We start from the raw sequence: 17,741 nt of genomic DNA, 5'->3' as shown, positions 1-17,741 counted from the left end.
TGAAGTTCATTTAAAGTTTTCCATGGCTACTTGTTACCATACTGGACATAGCAATGCTAGTTCCTTTATCTTTGTCATGAAGGTAAGGTTTTCCTTTCTTGTCCCAAAAAATAAGGAGAAGCTGGTGTCAGACCAGACCAGATGGTTAACTGGGATTCAGAAAAGACTTGGACACTGAAATGAACAAGTGACATGCACGTGTTTGATCAGACTAACTCCCCAAGTTGGGAGAGGGGACTGTTTTTAAACTTGAACCACCCAGCTTGTTACCTGTGGTCAGGAGCAATCACTCCCCTATTAGTTGGGAAAAAACTCCTGGGTAACAGTATAAGCTGCTGGACTAGTCCTGAGGGCTGGAGGCGTTTAACAGCCCTGAAGCTGATGTGGTTTAGGATCTGCCCTCCTGCCTCTCCCTGGGAAGGACACCTGTCAAATCCTGCCTCACCTTTCCCCTGCATGTTCGTGGCTAATTTGCTATTTCTGAGCCTCTGCTGGCCACCTTGTTAATTGGATGATGACTATTATATTTGGATGCTCTGCACTTTCCCTTGGTCACTGCTCCAAAGCCAGAGAGTTCTGCAGGTTGGCCACATCTGACTTCTGGAATCCATTCATTTTGGCAGATTGCAGAAGGATCCAGCACCTCCATGCATTAAGGGGAATTTGTCATTGTTGTTTAGTTGCTAAGTTGTGTCTGACTCTTTTGTAACCTCATGGACCACAGCCTGTGAGATCCCTCTGTCCATGGGATTTTCCAGACAAGAATACTAGAGTAGGTTGTTTTTCCTTCTTCAGGGGTTCTTCCTGACCCAGGGATTGAACTTGTATCTCCTACACTGGCACACGGATTCTTTACCACTGAGCCACCAAGGAAGTCTGTGAAAGGGAATGGAGGCCTTGCAAAGCTCAGTCCGGTCCCCCCAATCAGGGAAATGTTTCTTGGACACCTATTATGTGTTGAAGTCTGCCAGAGAGATGAAAATCACCAAAAAAGGTTCATTTCTTGCCTTTGTTGTTTTTCAGTTGCTAAGCTGTGTCTAACTCTTTGTGACCCCATGGACTGAAGCACATCAGGCTTCCCTGTCTTTCACGATCTCCCGGAGTTTGCCCAAACTCATGTTCATTGAGTTGGTGAGGCTTTCTAACCATCTCATCCATCCTCTGTTGCCCTCTTCTCCTCTTGCCCTCAATCTTTCCCTGCATCAGGGTCTTTTCCAGTGAGTCAGCTCTTCACATCAGGTGGCCAAAGTACTGGAGTTTATGAAACTTGAAATGGGGGTTGGAGGAGGGATGAATGACAAACATACAAATCTACAACATTGTTATTCACATGATGCTCTGTGGAGCATTGGCACTACTTGGCAGCTTGCTAGAAATGAAGCTCTTCAGGAACTTCCCTGGTGGTCCAGTGGTTAAGAATCTGCCCTCCAATGCAGGGGACACAGGTTCGATCCCTGACTGATAACACGGGCCACAGCGCAACTAAGCCCCTGCCAAGACTAGAGAAAGCCTGAGCTCCACAATGAAGAGCCTGGGTGTGGCAGTGAAGACCTAGCGCAGCCAAAATTTTTTTTTAAAAAAGAAGCACTTCAGGCCCTACCCCAGACATAATGAATAGAACCTGCATTTCAATGAGATCCCAGGGGATTCAAATGCACTTTAAAATTTGAGGAGCCCTCCTACAGTATACCTCTAGGTTATAAGCACTGTGACAGTGAGACTAATAATGGCCATTGTCCAGCCTAATGCATGCTGGATTTTAAGTGTTTTCTATATATTAACACATAATAGCTTCACACCAGCCCTCTGAAGCAGATTCTATGTGGCTCCCATTTTACAGATAAAAAACTGAGGCTCAGAGTGGTTAAGTGGTTAAGTTAAGGTCACAGAGATAGGAAGTGTTAGAACCTAGATATAAACTTGGGCATTATGGCTCCATAATAAAAAATATCCAGAGGTATAATTAATGTGCTATGAAGGTCCTTAGCATTACCTAAAAAGCTTCCAAATGGCATTTTCCTACTAGCAGTGACTAGACTTAACTGTCTCACTGGTAGATGAAGGCATTTTTATCTCACAAGGTGGAGTGTAGGGATTCAGTTAACCTCTGTAAGTAAAATAGCTCATGTAGCACATGGCACAATAGTAGGTGCTTATCAAATGTTCCGGAGAGCCTGGTGGGCTTCCATCTAAGGGGTCACAGAGTCGGACACGACTGAAGTGACTTAGCAGCAGCAGTAGCATCAAATGCTCATCACCTTTCTTTAGGCTCCCTTACGCCTCCATCAAGGGAGGGCTTACGAAGTATCAGATGTAGTTCTGGTCTCTCACCTTCCTTCTCAGAATTCCTTCTGGCTCCTCATTTCTTACAGGAGAAAGCACTGATAGCTTGGCAGTTCTCTCAACCTTCTTTACTGTCTAATTTGTTGTTCCACCCAACCACTCTTCAGAACAAGGTCTTGTTTTCTGTTCTTTCACCTTCCTTTCCCCCACCCCGTGGTATGCATCCCATTCCCTTAACAGAGAGAAAGAGAGAGAGAAAGAAAGAGGGTTTCCTTCCCTCTAGCCACAAGCATTCATTTGATGTTTCTGATACTCTCAGACCTGCCCAGGGCTTCCCAGATGGCTCTGGTGGTATGCTGGTGGTGAAGAACCTGCCTGCCAATGCAGGAGACATAAGAGATGTGGGTTCAATCCTTGGGTCAGCAAGATCCTCTGGAGAATGGCATGGCAACCCACTTCAGTATTCTTGACTAGAGAATCCCATGAACAGAGGAGCCTGGAGGGCTACAGACCATAGGGTTGTAAAGAGTCAGACAGGACTGAGGTAACTTAGCATGCACGCACATAGACTTGCCCAAGTGTATAACTTATTTAACCTCACTGCACCTCAGTTTCCTCATCTGTGAAATGGGGAGAGGTGAGGGTAGCTCCTGCCTCAAGGGGTATTCCAAGGACTGAATTAGTTAATAACATAAAGTATGTAGAGCAGGATCTGCCACATACTAAGTGTTGGTCAAAATCTCTTATAATATTTAAGAAGACATCAATCTGGATTAAGAAAGTAAATAATAACCCCTGGTCATTTATGGATCACCTGTTATGTGTCAGTGATTACTTTTGGGGATAGTTAGGGAGATAAGCCTGGAGCACGTGAGCAGTAGAGCCAGTGCCAATCCGAGGGCTGCCAGCTGGCAATGGCCACACGGCTCTCTGGGCCGAGAGCTAGAACATGTAGGTTTCAGATCCAGCTCTATTCAGTTCTGCAAACATTTATTGAGCACTTACTAAATGCTATCCACTGAGCGATGCCCTGGACACTCAGTGCATCCTCAGACAAAAGGGAAGGATTTTTGGAGGAAAGCAATGCCTAAAATGAATCTTGAAGGATGAAGTGAGATGATGGAGCAGAGGGGACAGTGGTCCAAGAAGAGGGCAAAGCATGTGCAAAGGCACTGAGGCGCTGCCTTTGCAAATCCACTGAAAATATGCTTATGACTCCAAATAAGTACACTCATCCCTCTGGGCCTCAGTTTTATCATCTTCAGCATGAAGCGTGTTCACATGAAGTGTGCTCAGCTCTCTTAACTTTAAATTCCATATCCAATGATGGGACAGTCCATTGGAAAATCACGCTTCTGAAGTCTACTCAATGACATGGATCAACAAAACTGCATTTACCACTGGGTCCTTATTTTGTGAAACAACCAAAAAACTTTTGCATATACACAGAAAACTAAGATTGGAAGGAAATTCCCTGTAAGGTCTTAGTGCTTATTCCTGGATGCAGAGACTATGGGTGACTCAAAGTTTCTCCTTCAAAGTTTTTGTATATTTATATTTTATTTAATAAGTGTATTCGTTTTATATCCTGTAAACATTCACAAAAATTATAAAAAGATTCTAGAGATTAGGGATGAGGCTTTCAAATATTTCTTTCAAACCATAATCCATGGACAGCAAAACAGACTAGCAGAGACAAACACAGCATGGGGCCTGATGCCAAGAGTTCAAAGACTAGTTCTGCAGTGTTAGCTGCATGACTTTGGCAAGATCATCAACTCCAGTTAAGTTAATGTAACAAAAAAAAAATAGTTTCAAGAAATATAATTACCTTCCTCCAGGCAAGTGACTCTATTTTTTAATTCAATTTTACTTAATTTTTAAAAAACGTAAGTTACAATCACAGCATCAGGAACTAGCAACTTTTTCAAGAAAGGGCTAAATAGTATTTTCAGCCCGGTAGGTCGTTTGGTCTCTGTCACAACTAACCACAAGAGACAAAGAAGCTATAAATAATATGTAAACAAGTGAGTTTGGCTCACTTTTATAAAACTTTATAAAAACAGGCAGTGGGCCAAGCTTGGCCTGTGGGGTATCGTTTGCCAATCTCTGCACTGCACTGATTTAATGGCCCATTAATGGGCTGTAACCTGCAGTTTGAAAAATATTGGGATTAGAGTTGCTTTTACCCTGGCCAGATGAAGTAAATTGCAGCAACACTCACGTCACACATAGATCATGTTTTAAAACTTTGTTTCTTAGGGTAACTATTTAGAATTCAACATGCATTTTTTTTCATTAGAACCATTTATACAATGGTTGGAATTGCAGGCAAGCCCACAAATAGCCCTGCAGAAAACAGGTCTAAATACATGGTTCTCCCACTCTGGTTGTCTGTATTCATCCATTGGTTCTGAATTTCTCCAGGACCTAAGAGCACTGGGGGGACATTTTAGAAGACTTTTGTGCCAGATGTGATCACGGCCCTTAGGAAGATGAGAAAGTAGCATTCTTCCTCTGGGAAACGGCATCCTGCATTGCTGCTTAGAATGCCAGGAAAAAAATAGTCCTCCCATCTCTTCCTTCCTGCTGTCGAGGTTCCTAGGCTGTCAGCCTAAGGAGTCCATATGTTGGGGAGTATTCCCTGCAGTGTGTAAGTCAATCAGTTGTGAGCTGTGCGGCTAATCATGGTCAAAAGTACTGAATTGTGCAAATGATCCAGTTATGTATTATTTATTTTTAAAAAAGTAAAGTAGAAGACTGTAGTGACCCTCTGTCAAGCGTTTGGGTGCCTGGAACCACTGATGACCTTACTGTTTGGAGAATTTCCCATATCATAAGTTCATGGTTCAGTAAGGTAGAAATTCATGTTCCCAGTTGCCCCTCCTGCTTTGTGCAGGGATGTGACCCAGGTTCCACTGATTTAGAAGCAAGTGGTGTGACATAAATGGAACATGACAAAGGAGGTAGCAGAGACATTTAGCTTTCAAGGGTAATGGTGACAGAGGTCCTGCTGGGAGTGACCATTGTCCAGCATCAGTGATGGAAGGTCCCGTGTCTATGGCTGTGAGCAGTCCTGGGGTGCAACGTGGGCACTGTTCCATGTTGTGTGGCCTCAAAGCCTGTTTCTCCAGCTTCAATGCCCACCAGAAGTCTTCTTTTTTAGAAAAATATTTATTAATTTTGCTGTGCCAGGTCTTAGTTGCAGCATGTGAACTCTTAGTTGCAACATATGGAATCTAGTTCCCTGACCAGAGATCGAACACGGGTCTCCTGCATTGGGAGTGCAGAGTCTTAGCCACTGGACCATAAGGGAAGTCCTGCACCAGAAGTCTTCTTAAGCTCTACTAAACCTTTAGACCCATGGAACCATCATAGCCACTCTTGTCCTGCGTGACAACATCAGACGTTCCCTTTACCGGGAGGCCTTATAACAATTCACCCAGTCATCTCAGAGCTATCTTCTACCCAGGAGACGCTCAGGTGCAAGAAGATAAGATCCACTTGGGTGGTCATGAGAATTGCCCTGATTTATGAATCCAAGCATCTCCCGTAACAACTCCACAGAAATAGCTTCCAAGGTCCTTGAAAGGGACATCACTATTATAGGGATCAGTGAATTCAAGGAAGCCCAAATCTCTGGATATTTACCAAGTATTTAAGTACTATAAGGCCAGATCTAAGGTACCAATCTAGGGTCATTTTGACCATAAGCAATGTTGCTTAGTAATACAATTGATATTGCAAATTTTATCATGTTTCCAGGGCAACAGAGTTAGAGAATTAACCCAAGGTCAAATTCTCATGCAGGAAGGGGAAGGATTTGTTAACCCTCTGCTTACACTGGGCCTCCCAGAGGTTTTCTTTCTGCTAAGCAGGTTCAACTTTTGCAACTAAACATTCCTATTAGTAGTGTTGCTTGTATCAAGGAAACTCTCCTCACTTATGTTCTGATATACACTCCTTGATGGGAAAGAATGGGGAAGAGTTACAATCAGAAGGCCAGAAATTCTGCATAACCTTGGGTATTTCCATTGGAACATGTTAACATTTGGATATCACTTGTCATGTACCGATGTGTTGTGGTGATTTTCTGGTAAGGTTTCTTGGAAGATGTGTTTGAATATCGTTAGCTTCTAATGTGTCTTGCTTGGTTAACTCTATTTCCTCAAGTGTAAATTTTTCCATTTGTTAAGACTACTCTGTTTCTCCCGTTCATTTTCCTCAAATAGTTGGTGATTGGAGGCTCATGTCTGTGGTTGAGATTTCCCTGGCAGACAGTCTGCCACATCTGTTTGCACAGCTCTCCTCTTGTAAGAGGGGCGAGAACTGCCACTGCCTAGGTGTAAACTTTGGTTGGTTTCCTCAAGAGACTGGGATAGAGTAAAAGTACCTACTGCCTAGTCTTCTGTGTGAAGCTGATCACTGTTCCTCTCAGGCATTACCAGCTAACTCAGGCAACAAAACACTCCTATTCATCCTCCTCTTTTTAAATTTTATGGCGCCAAATAACTGAAATCACTCTTGTCCAAACACATCTAGGAATCACTAGTATTTCCAGTAATGATGTTGTTGTTCAGTCACTAAGTCGTGTCCAATTCACTGTGACTCCATGGACTGCAGCACATTGGCATCTCTATGTTTCACTATTTCCTGGAGTTTGCTCAAATTCATGTCCATCAAGTCAGTGATGCCATCCAACCATCTCATCCTCTGTCATCCCCTTCTCCTTCCGCCCTCAATCTTTCCCAGCATCAGGGTCTTTTCCAATGAGTCAGCTTTTTGCATCAGGTAGCCAAAATATTGGACCTTCAGCATAAGTCCTTCCAATGAACATTTAGGGTTGATTTCCTTAAGGATTGACTACTTTGATCTCTTTGCAGTCCAAGGGACTCTCAAGAGTCTTCTCCAGCACAACACTTTGAAAGCATCAATTCTTTATTGAAAGCATCAATTCTTTGGTGCTCAGCCTTCTTTATGGTTCAGTTTTCACATCTGTACATGACTACTGGAAAAACCATAGGACTCCATACAGTCTGGACCGTATGGACTTTTGTCGGCAAAGTGAAGTCTCTGCTGTCTAGGTTTGTCATAACTTTCCTTCTGAGGAGCAAGTGTCTCTTCCCAATCCAGGGATTGAACCCAGGTCTCCTGCATTGCAGGCAGATTCTTTCCCATCTGAGCCTCTAGGGAAGCCCCAGTAATGATGTAGGGCAGGAAAATCTTGTCATAGATTTAAGATGATTTTATTAAAAAATACTAGTAGTCACACGTGACCCCTACCCTCAGAACTGAGGTGTTTACATTTATCATTACTGTTTGGGAAATACATATAGCTTAATCATAATCTTACAAAATTTATCTCAGCTTTTTTTCTAACATAAAGTGAGAGATTTCAGAAGCTCAAGAAATAGTAGCCAAAGCTCTGGAACAACTTAAACTACAGAAATTTTATGCTGGCACTGAGCTTCTTCAAAACCCCACAATGAAAAATGAAACTATTCAAAACAAATGTAGCAACTCGAAAGCTATGCCCACATGAAAGAGGAAAGCGGTATATGGAGACCTAATTCCAGATCCTCCAGCCAAGAGAGGCTCTTCTGACAAGCAGAGATGGTTTGAGGCACAAAACAATCTTTATTTCAGTCAATGAATATGTCTCAGACTTTCTGTTGGGCATGGGTGAAAAGCACACAATATTCAGCTCCTATTTTTGAAGAGTCTGTGATAAACAGATAAGCACCGTAACCTTATTTGACTTTGCCAGCATAGATAGTGAAAGCAATGTTGTTTGACTTGGGGGGAAAAGAGACAGAAAGAAAGAGAAAAAACAGCTCCAAATTAGGATGCTACCTCCCACTGGAAATGTCTTGTTAGTAAGTTTTGGTATGAAGCAGCTGTAAACGTTTTACTGAAAACAGAGCCCTCTCTCCTCTGAAGCCCTTCCCCGTGTGTTTTCAGATGCTAGTAAATACCAAGTTCTATTCTAGCTCAGAATGGGAAGAAATAGCTTTTTGTCTAGAAGGAATCATACACAGACTTCTTTAGGGACAATGACAATAGCATTTTAGAGCCAAAAAATAATAAGAAGATGTTCAGCTACTCTCTCAGCATAAGGGGAGCTCTCCTCCTATTAAGTATGGCACTGGATGTCTTAGCTACGATATCTAATTTATGGCTTACACCAGTCCCAAGAGGCTGGTCTTATTCTCATTTTACAGTGGAAGAGAAGAGTTTCAATAGGGGTGAGATGACTTGTTCAAGGTCCCAGAATTGGAAGAAGCAGAGCCGGGATCTGATTCCAAAAGTTGATCTAATTCCCAAATCCATACACTTTCCCGAAGACCAAAATGAACAGAACTCAAAAAATGGTAAGTTCTTTCTGTTTTGTGTCGTCCCCTGAAAGTTCAACCAAGGAGGAATGGAAATATTGACATAAATGACTCCGACAAACTATAGAACATGTTCTCTTTACTGGGCTCTCCCTCACAGCTCATTCCTCTTTAAAGCTTGTTCCAGAAAGTTTGCAACCCTTAGATGGTCTCCCTAGACTAATAGTCACTTCAACTATACTCTGAATTCTGAACATAGATTGCAGAAGGAAAGATGGAAACTACATAACAGAAAATACAACGGGAGCCATGCAACAGTGTGGTTGGGGACAGGGAGTAGGTCACACGATGAGATATATATTTTAGAGTTCCAGTTTGGTGGCCATGAGGATGGAGCTGGCCAGAGAATATTAAAGTTCACACCCAGGGAGACCATTTAGAAATGAAATGCAGTGTCAGACGTGACTTAGTGTCTGAACAACAGCAGGAAAGGGAACAAGGGGCTGGACCGTGCAGTGTGGCAGCGATCTGGGGAGGGAGGGTTAGAACAGCAGTCCCCAACCTTTTTGGAACCAGGGACTGGTTTCATGGAAGACGATTTTTCCACAGACCAAGGGTGGGGGACGGTTTCAGGATGATTCTTGTACAGAGCGTGCACCCTAGGTCCCTCGCATGCATAGTTCACAGCAGGGTTTGTGCTCCTGTGAGAATCTACTGCTGCTGCTCACCTGACAAGAGGTGCAGCTCAGGCAGTAATGTGAGCAATGAGGATATTCATCTGAGTAAATATAGATGAAGCTTCGTTCGCTTATCCACCGCTCATCTCTTGCTGTACAACACAGTTCCTAAAAGGCCATGAATGTGGGAGGGGGACCCCTGGATTAGAGGGATGGGAGATGGCACAGATATTGCCTCAGTAAGACCTACTGACTAGCTGGCTATAGGAAGGAGGGAAGGAAAGGAAGGAGTGTGGGGGTGAGCCCCAGTTTTCTGATTGGTTTGACCAGGTTGATGGTGATGCCATTCTTGGAGACTGGGGAGAAAGGAGGAACAGTTGGTTCGAGGGGAAAGATGTTGGTCTTAGTTTTGAGGTGGTCATTAACACTCCTGATGGAAATGTTTCATAGGTAGCTGGATCAATGGATTTGTCCATTCTTTCATCCTACAAATAATTATTGACTTTGTGATATATACCAGATGTTGAGTTTGGCTTTAGGTACAGAGAGACAACCAAAACAGATGTGTTCTGTGCCCTCATAAAGCTCACAGGCAATAAACACACACACACACACACACACACACACACACACATTTGCTGTGTTGGGCAGAAAAGAATAAGGTATCCTGAGAAGATCCAGCCTGAGAGTAAGAGACTTGAGTGAAACTGGAAGGCTGAGTTGGATAAGGTTCTGGCGCTCAGCGGTGGTAATGTCTAACTGGAGACATGAGGGGGTCATCTACATAGAGGCAGGAGTTGAAGAGTGTGGGGAGGAGATGAATCAAAGAAATTACCCCATTCTACAGGCTTTTGGGGTGGGGCTGAAGAGCTAGATGCTCCAAAGCTGAGACAAATGGCTTCCATCCTCCCAGCCATCATGATTCATACTCAGAACACAGTCTTGGTGTGTCTGACTGAGGCTGTTTTCTGCCTGGGGACCATGTGCACGTCGCCACCTCTCCACTTTGGGTATATTTGGCACATGAAAATATACACAGGGCACCACTGATTTGGCCTGGATAGCGGCAGACGTGACTAATACCCTGATTAAGTTAATTCCAGACTGGCTTCAAATATTGATGCTAACTTGGGATTCTTAAAAAAAAAAAAAAAAAGAGGCAATTTCTGTCTCACCCATGCTCCATCCTCTTCTTTAACTGAAAGCCAAGAGACATGGTTTAGGAGCCCAATTAAATCCAATCCATTCGGGCAGAATCAGAGCATCCAATGAACATTCCAAAACCACTTGGAATCATTTAATAGAGAAAAAGTGCACTGAGCCCAAACTGGGAGCTGTTCAGCTATGTGTGGTGAGATCTCCAACAACATTTATAAAAGGGAATGTCTATTAAGCATTTACTACATGCTGGGCACTGTTCAATGCATTCAGTCTTCAAATAGCCCTATGAAGGATTTATTCTTATTTTATAGATGAAGAAACTGAGGCAAAGGGAGGTTAAAGGCACTTGTCTCAGATACTCTGGCTTTTAACTGGAAGAGCCTGGATTTGAACCTACAAGTCTGGACCACAAAGCCAGCTCTTTTAACCACTCAATAAACAGGGTCACTACTGTAGTAGTTACAGTGAACAAGCCTGTGTACATTGGAGGATGGGCCTGATTTGTGAGATGCTGGGGGAGATGAAGGGCTTCCTGGTTGGTTCAGTGGGTAAGGAATCCACCTACAATGCAGGAGACGCAGACAGACCCGAGTTTGATCCCCTGGTTGGGAAGATCCCTTGGAAGAGGGCATGGCAGCTCTCTTTAGTATTCTTGCCTGAAGAATCCCATGGACAGAGGAGCCTGGTGGCCACAGTCCATGGCGTCGCCAAGAGTCAGACATGAATGAAGCAACTGAGCACCCACGTGTAGGGGAGATGAGCTTTGTGGACCTGTTCACATGGGAAGAGGGGACGCCTCCAGGCAGCCTTCTGGACTGATGGCAGTTTGGATGCCTTGCCTCTGACAGAGTGAAACCATCTTCAGAAAATCCTGGGGTTTTCCAGGCAGAAGGGAACCTGGAAACCACTTAGTGTTGCTGCTGGTTTATGGACGGGGAGGTTGAGGCACAGGGGAGTAGACGGACGGTGCTGAGGAGCAGCAGAATCTGGGTCAGAGGGAGCTTCCTCTTCCAGGAAGCCCTCCCTTCCTTCTCTGCCATGAGGACTCTGCCTCATGGAACCTGCTATGCTGTCCCCTGTGCACCCGAGAAGCCCACTTCTGGCTGAGCAGGTGTTACAGTTTCCCCCTGAAGTCCCCAGGACAGCCAGGATGAAATGAAGACAGACATCTCCCACCCACAGGGCTGGCATCCCCCAAAGCTGCCTTCACAAGGACGCCCCCTGGCACTGCAGAAACCCTCATCTCTCCGGAATTTGAAGACCCACTCATCTGACCCAGGCCACTTTTATCCCAAATTGGACCAGCCCTATGCAAACCCATTTCAAAGATCCCACCCAGGTCTCAGGGATTCCCAGGTGGCGCTAGTGGTAAAGAACCCGCCTACCATTGAGGGGACATAAGAGATGTTGGTTCAATCCCTGGGTCAGGAAGATCCCCAGGAGGAGGGCATGGCAATCCACTCCAGTATTTTTGCCTGGAGAATCCCCATGGACAGCGAAGCCTTGTGGGCTACAGTCCACGGGGTCACAAAGAGTTAGATACAACTGAAGCGACTTAGCACGCACCTAGGTCTCAGATACTCCTCAGGGCACAAGATTCAACCTCCAGTGAGTTTCTGGAAACTGGGCAGCTCTGGCCCTTCCCCTGCCCCACCCTTGCACCACCTCAGAGGCAATACCCACCCACCACAAAGTGGTGTCAGCCCAAAGGGAGCTTCTCTCTCTGGCCATCCAAAGCCAACACATGTCTTACCTTTCCACCTGGAGGTTGACTTTGGAGGGCTCCACGTTGGGATTTTCCCACTCCATCTGTGGGCAGTGCATGAAATAGCAAAGGGTATACAGGGCCTCCGGCTCCCAGTAGAGCGCCCCCTGCTTGTGGTGCAGGGGGGTGCCGTTGCCATGGTGCTTGGCATTGAGGGGCTGCAGGTGATGCATTGCTCGGGACACCAGGTCACCTGTGGACAGAAGTAAGATTTCAGATCCTCAGGCAGCCAAGACTCACAGAGGTGTAGAGATTCTCATCTCGAGATTCCCTCATTCAATGGAAACGGTCTCATCAGGCAGAGAGGGAAGTGTTTGTTCATTCACCACACGCCTGTCAATGGCTTATCAGGTTTGGGGTGCTATTTCAAGCTCAGCGGGCTGCTACGATAACTCCAGTCCTGCCCTTTGGAACCCACAATTTCTAACAAGGCACATAAAGCCCTTTGTATGCGTCTACTTCCAGCCTTCTTCATCTGGGACACATCCCTCTGTCACATCCTCTGCTGTAACCAGTAATGCCTCCCTTGCAATCACAGGAATGGACTATACTGTTTCTTTCCTCTGAGCCTGGGCTTAAACTGTTATTCACTCTATCTAGAACATTCTCTCTCTCCTCTTTTCCAGGCTAACTCCTGCTGATCATCAAGGTGTCGGCTTATATATTATATTCCAGGACACCATTCTGGAATTTCCCCCACTTCCCTGTGTCAGATGCCACACTGTACTTTCTTTGTTACAGAACTTAGTACACCGTGACACAGTATTATTTTTGTCCATCATTCCCAACGATAGCAACTCAGTCCAAAATGACACCTATTATGTGACAGCACAGTTAGAGCACTTTAACATTGAATTCTCATAACACCCTATAAAGTAGGTACCTTTATAAACCCATTTTACAGATGAGGACACAGAGGCCCAAAGAGGTAAAATAACTTCTCAGCAGGGCAGAGCCATGAACAGCAGAAGGAGGATTTTAACCCCAGCACTCTGGCTCCAGAATCTATGCACTTAACCATGCTCCTTGAGGGGCATGTTTTACTCTTCTCAGCACTGGCAAACTCTGAGAACACTCTGGCCTTTCTCATGCTTTCTTAGAAGAAAACTAGCTTTCTCCTTCGTCAAACCAAACCTGTACCTCCCAGGTTGGCCATGAAGAAAATATCTTATGGGAGACTGGCTGGGCCTGAAGCTCTGACTTTCCTTGACTAAGATTGTGTTTCTCAAACATAGGTTGCTTGTAAGCAACCTTCAGGAATGTAGTTGTATCCAAGTACCTCCTGTATCATTATTTACTTAATCTTCGATGGACTCATTTTATTTTTTGAATACATATATCTAAAAAAGAAACATTATGTCACTGCCATAAATGGGAAATCAGTATCCCTTGCTGTAAACAGAAGGTCATTGTGAAAGTTAATTCAATGAAAAGAGTGTAATTAATTTATACCTGAATTCTGGTCCTACTTTCTTTTGTTACAAAGAGCAAGTGAAAGAGTTGTTAGGGGCTCATATCAAGTGGAGCCTTTCCTCTGAAAGCAATTAGAATGAAAATAGAATTGAAAAGCGTCACTCCCATGACCAGTGTTATCTAAGGCACTGTCCCTGTCCCTCTGGAAATCATCTCATGCACAGTGGGAGGTGTTGCACACTTGGGGAGATGTTCCTCAAAGATATTTGTGATGGTGAATTTTGTGTGTCAACTGGGCTAGGCTATGGTGCCCGGTTGTCTGGTCAAACACTAGTCTAAATGTTGCTGTGATGCTACTATTTTTTTTTTAGTTTTAAAAATTTATTTAAATATATATTTAAAAATTTTTAGATGCTGTGCTGGTTTCTACCATACAGCAATGCAAATCAGCTGTAATTATACATATATTCCTTCCCTCCCAACCCTCCCTCCTCTCCCCCGATCCCATCCCTCCAGGTCATCACAGAGAGCCAGACTGGGCTCTCTCGGGCTACATAGCAAATTCTCACCAGCTATTCATCTTACACTTGATAGTGTATGTATGTTGATGCTACTTTCTTCATTCATCCCACTCTCTCCCTCCCAATCTGTGCCTACAAGTCCCTTCTCTACATCTGCATCTCCATTTCTCCCCTGCAAATAGGTTCATTTATATCCTTTTCCTAGATTCCATATATATGCATTAATAAACTATATTTGTTTTTCTCTTTCTGACTTACTTGTAAAGCTATTTTTTACATGTGATTAATATTTATTGTGAGTAAAACAGATTACCCTCCAGAATGTCGGTGGGCCTCATCCAATCAGGTGAAGGGTAAAAATAGAGGAGAAAAGACAGAGGCTCTTGAATAAGAAGGCATTCTGTCTTTGGACTCATGACTGAACCATTAACTCCTTCTAGGATTTAACCCTCCCTCTCCAACCTAGCTCCTTGTGGGGGTCAGGGACTGTCTCCCCCATTCCCAACCCCTCATTAACCAGCTGAAACCAAGCCTGCAGAGCCCACCAATTCTCTGTCATCCAGCTGTACCTTTTCACAAGACACTTGTACCTAAAATCCAAACTTAGGGAAGTGAGGCTTAGTGAAAGACAGGAGTTTCTTCTCTAAAGGCCCAAGGCCTGCCTTCTAGGTCCCCATTTTATGTCTGAGGGAGGGGCTACTTCCTCAAAAGAAGACTGACAAGAGGACTATTCATACCCTTTGTGGAAGCCGGACCATGGAGATGAGGTCTCAGCTGAGGGTGAAAACGGCAAATACTCCCCTTTCTCTTCATGTCCATGGCAGACATGCTTAATCAATCACAGAACTCTTATCCACTGAGTGGAGATGCAGCCTTAAAGTCCTTCTTGAGACAAAAGTCCAAGTGGTCACTATTTACTCTGATTGTTAAAGGAAAGAAAACTTCCACATTGCCAGAGTCCTAAGGTGTCATCACGACGACCTAACCAGAGTACAATCCACTAAGCTTAATATCTGGACAGTGATGTGGGGGTTAAACAGACAGTAGTCAGGGGTTAAACCTCCCTACACCCCTCTGCCTTCTACTAAGCCTTAACCTAGAGTCTGACCCTCCTTCTCTCCATTTCCCAAGGCAGGAGAATATATGCAAGAAACTCAAAAAAGAATCAGAAAAGGAAATTCTCTTTTAGGGGTAGGTGGGCGGGGAAGATATTAAGGGGACCTGTAGATGGAAAATGTGGAGTCCCATGACTGTCCAGTTGTTGTTCATTGAGCATCTACTTTGTGCCAGGCACTGTGGAAGAGCACCTCACATGCCTTGTCTCTAGTACTCACAAGGTTCTATAGGGTACTAGACCATTCATATATGAGCTAAATCAAATCTTTTACAATTATACACTGGAAGTGACAAATAGATTTAAGGGAATAGATCTGATAGACAGAGTGCCTGAAGAACTATGGACAGAGGTTGGTGACATTGTACAGAAGACAGTGATCAAGACCATCCCCAAGAAAAAGAAATGCAAAAAGGCAAAATGGTTGTCTGAGGAGGCCTTACAAATAGCTGGGAAAAGAAGAGACGGGAAAGGCAAAGGAGAAAAGGAAACATATACCCATTTGAATGCAGAGTTCCAAAGACAAGCAAGGAGAGATAAGAAAGCCTTCCTCAGGGATCAATGCAAAGAAATAGAGGAAAACAATAGAATGGGAAAGACTAGAGATCTCTTCAAGAAAATTAGAGATACCAAGGGAAATTTTCATGCAAAGATGGGCTCAACAAAGGACAGAAATGGTATAGACCTAACAGAAGCAGAAGATACTAAGAAGAGGTGGCAAGAATACACAGAAGAACTATACAAAAAAGATCTTCACGACCCAAATAATCATCACTCACCTAGAGCCAGACATCCTGGAATGTGAAGTCAAGTGGGCCTTAGGAAACATCACTATGAACAAAGCTAGTGGAGGTGATGGAATTCCAGTTGAGCTATTTCAAATCCTAAAAGATGATGCTGTGAAAGTGCTGCATTCAATATGCCAGCAAATTTGGAAGATGTAGCAGTGGCCACAGGACTGGAAAAGGTCAGTTTTCATTCCAATCCCAAAGAAAGGCAATACCAAAGAATGCTCAAACTACTGCACAATTGCACTCATCTCACATGCCAGCAAAGTAATGCTCAAAATTCTCCAAGCAAGGCTTCAGCAATATGTGAAACGTGAACTTCCAGATGTTCAAGCTGGATTTAGAAAAGGCAGAGGAACCAGAGATCAAATTGCCAACATCCGTTGGATCATCCAAAAAGCAAGAGTTCAAGAAAAACATCTACTTTTGCTTTATTGACTACTCCAAAGCCTTTGACTGTGTGGATCACAACAAACTGTAGAAAATTCTTCAAGAGATGGGAATACCAGACCACCTGTCCTGCCTCCTGAGAAATCTGTATGCAGGACAAGAAGAAAAAGTTAGAACTGGACATGGAACAACAGATTGGTTCCAAACCAGGAAAGTAGTATGTCAAGGCTGTATATTGTCACCCTGCTTATTTAACTTATATGCAGAGTACATCATGAGAAATGCTGGACTGGATGAAGCACAAGCTTGAATCAAGATTGCTGGGAGAAATATCAATAACCTCAGATATGCAGATGATACCACCCGTATGGCAGAAAGAGAAGAAGAACTAAAGAGCTTCTAGATGAAAGTGAAAGAGGAGAGTGAAAAAGTTGGCTTAAAACTCAACATTCAGAAAACTAAGATCATGGCATCTGGTCCCATCACTTCATGGCAAATAGGCGGGGAAACAGTGGAAACACTGACAGACTTAATTTTTGGGGGCTCCAAAATCACTGCAGATGGTGACTGCAGGCATGAAATTAAAAGACGCTTGCTCCTTGGAAGAAAAGCTATGACCAACCTAGACAGCATATTACAAAGCTGAGGCATTACTTTGCCAACAAAGGTCCGTCTGGTCAAAGCTATGGTTTTTCCAGTAGTCATGTATGGATGCGAGAGTTGGACTATAAAGAAAGCTGAGTGCTGAAGAATTGATGTTTTTGAACTGTGATGTTGGAGAAGATTCTTGAGAGTCCCTTGGACCACAGGAGATCCAACCAGTCCATCCTAAAGGAAATCAGTCCTGAATATTCACTGGAAGGACTGATGTTGAAGCTGAAACTCCAGTACTTTGGCCACCTGAGGCGAAGAATGGACTCATTTGAAAAGACCCTGATGTTGGGAAAGACTGAAGGCAGGAGGAGAAGGGGACGACAGAGGATGAGAGGGCTGGATGGCATCACTGACCCAATGGACATGCTGCTGCTGCTGCTAAGTTGCTTCAGTTGTGTCTGACCGACTCTTCGCTACCCCATGGACTGCAGTCTACCAGGCTCCTCTTTCCATGGGATTTTCCAGGCAAGAATACTGGCATGGGTTGCCATTGCCTTCTCCCAGTGGACATGAGTTTGAGTAAACTCTGGGAATTGGTGATGGACAGGGAGGCCTGGTGTGCTGCAGTCCATGGGGTCACAAAGAGTCGGATATTACTGAGTGACTGAACTGAACTACATTATTTTAGCTTTACAGCAGTGAT

General features: G+C 44.1%; 1 protein-coding gene across 2 annotated transcripts in view; it reads right to left on the bottom strand.

Annotated features, from left to right (window-relative positions):
• Positions 1-17,741, bottom strand: part of ABTB3 (ankyrin repeat and BTB domain containing 3) — a 339,420-nt gene that overhangs the window by 113,527 nt on the left and 208,152 nt on the right. For both annotated transcript variants that reach the window (XM_055394094.2, XM_055394096.2), the window contains exon 3: positions 12,207-12,411. In XM_055394094.2, coding sequence (XP_055250069.1) covers positions 12,207-12,411 — 205 coding nt within the window. The remainder of the gene's footprint in view (positions 1-12,206; positions 12,412-17,741) is intronic.

This window comes from Moschus berezovskii, chromosome 6 (assembly GCF_049115385.1).
Source record: "Moschus berezovskii isolate FMDL1 chromosome 6, NW_MosBer_1.0, whole genome shotgun sequence".
Taxonomy (NCBI): domain Eukaryota; kingdom Metazoa; phylum Chordata; class Mammalia; order Artiodactyla; family Moschidae; genus Moschus; species Moschus berezovskii.
The sequence above is the reverse complement of the archived record's forward strand: the minus strand, read 5'-3'. Positions and strand labels throughout refer to the sequence as shown.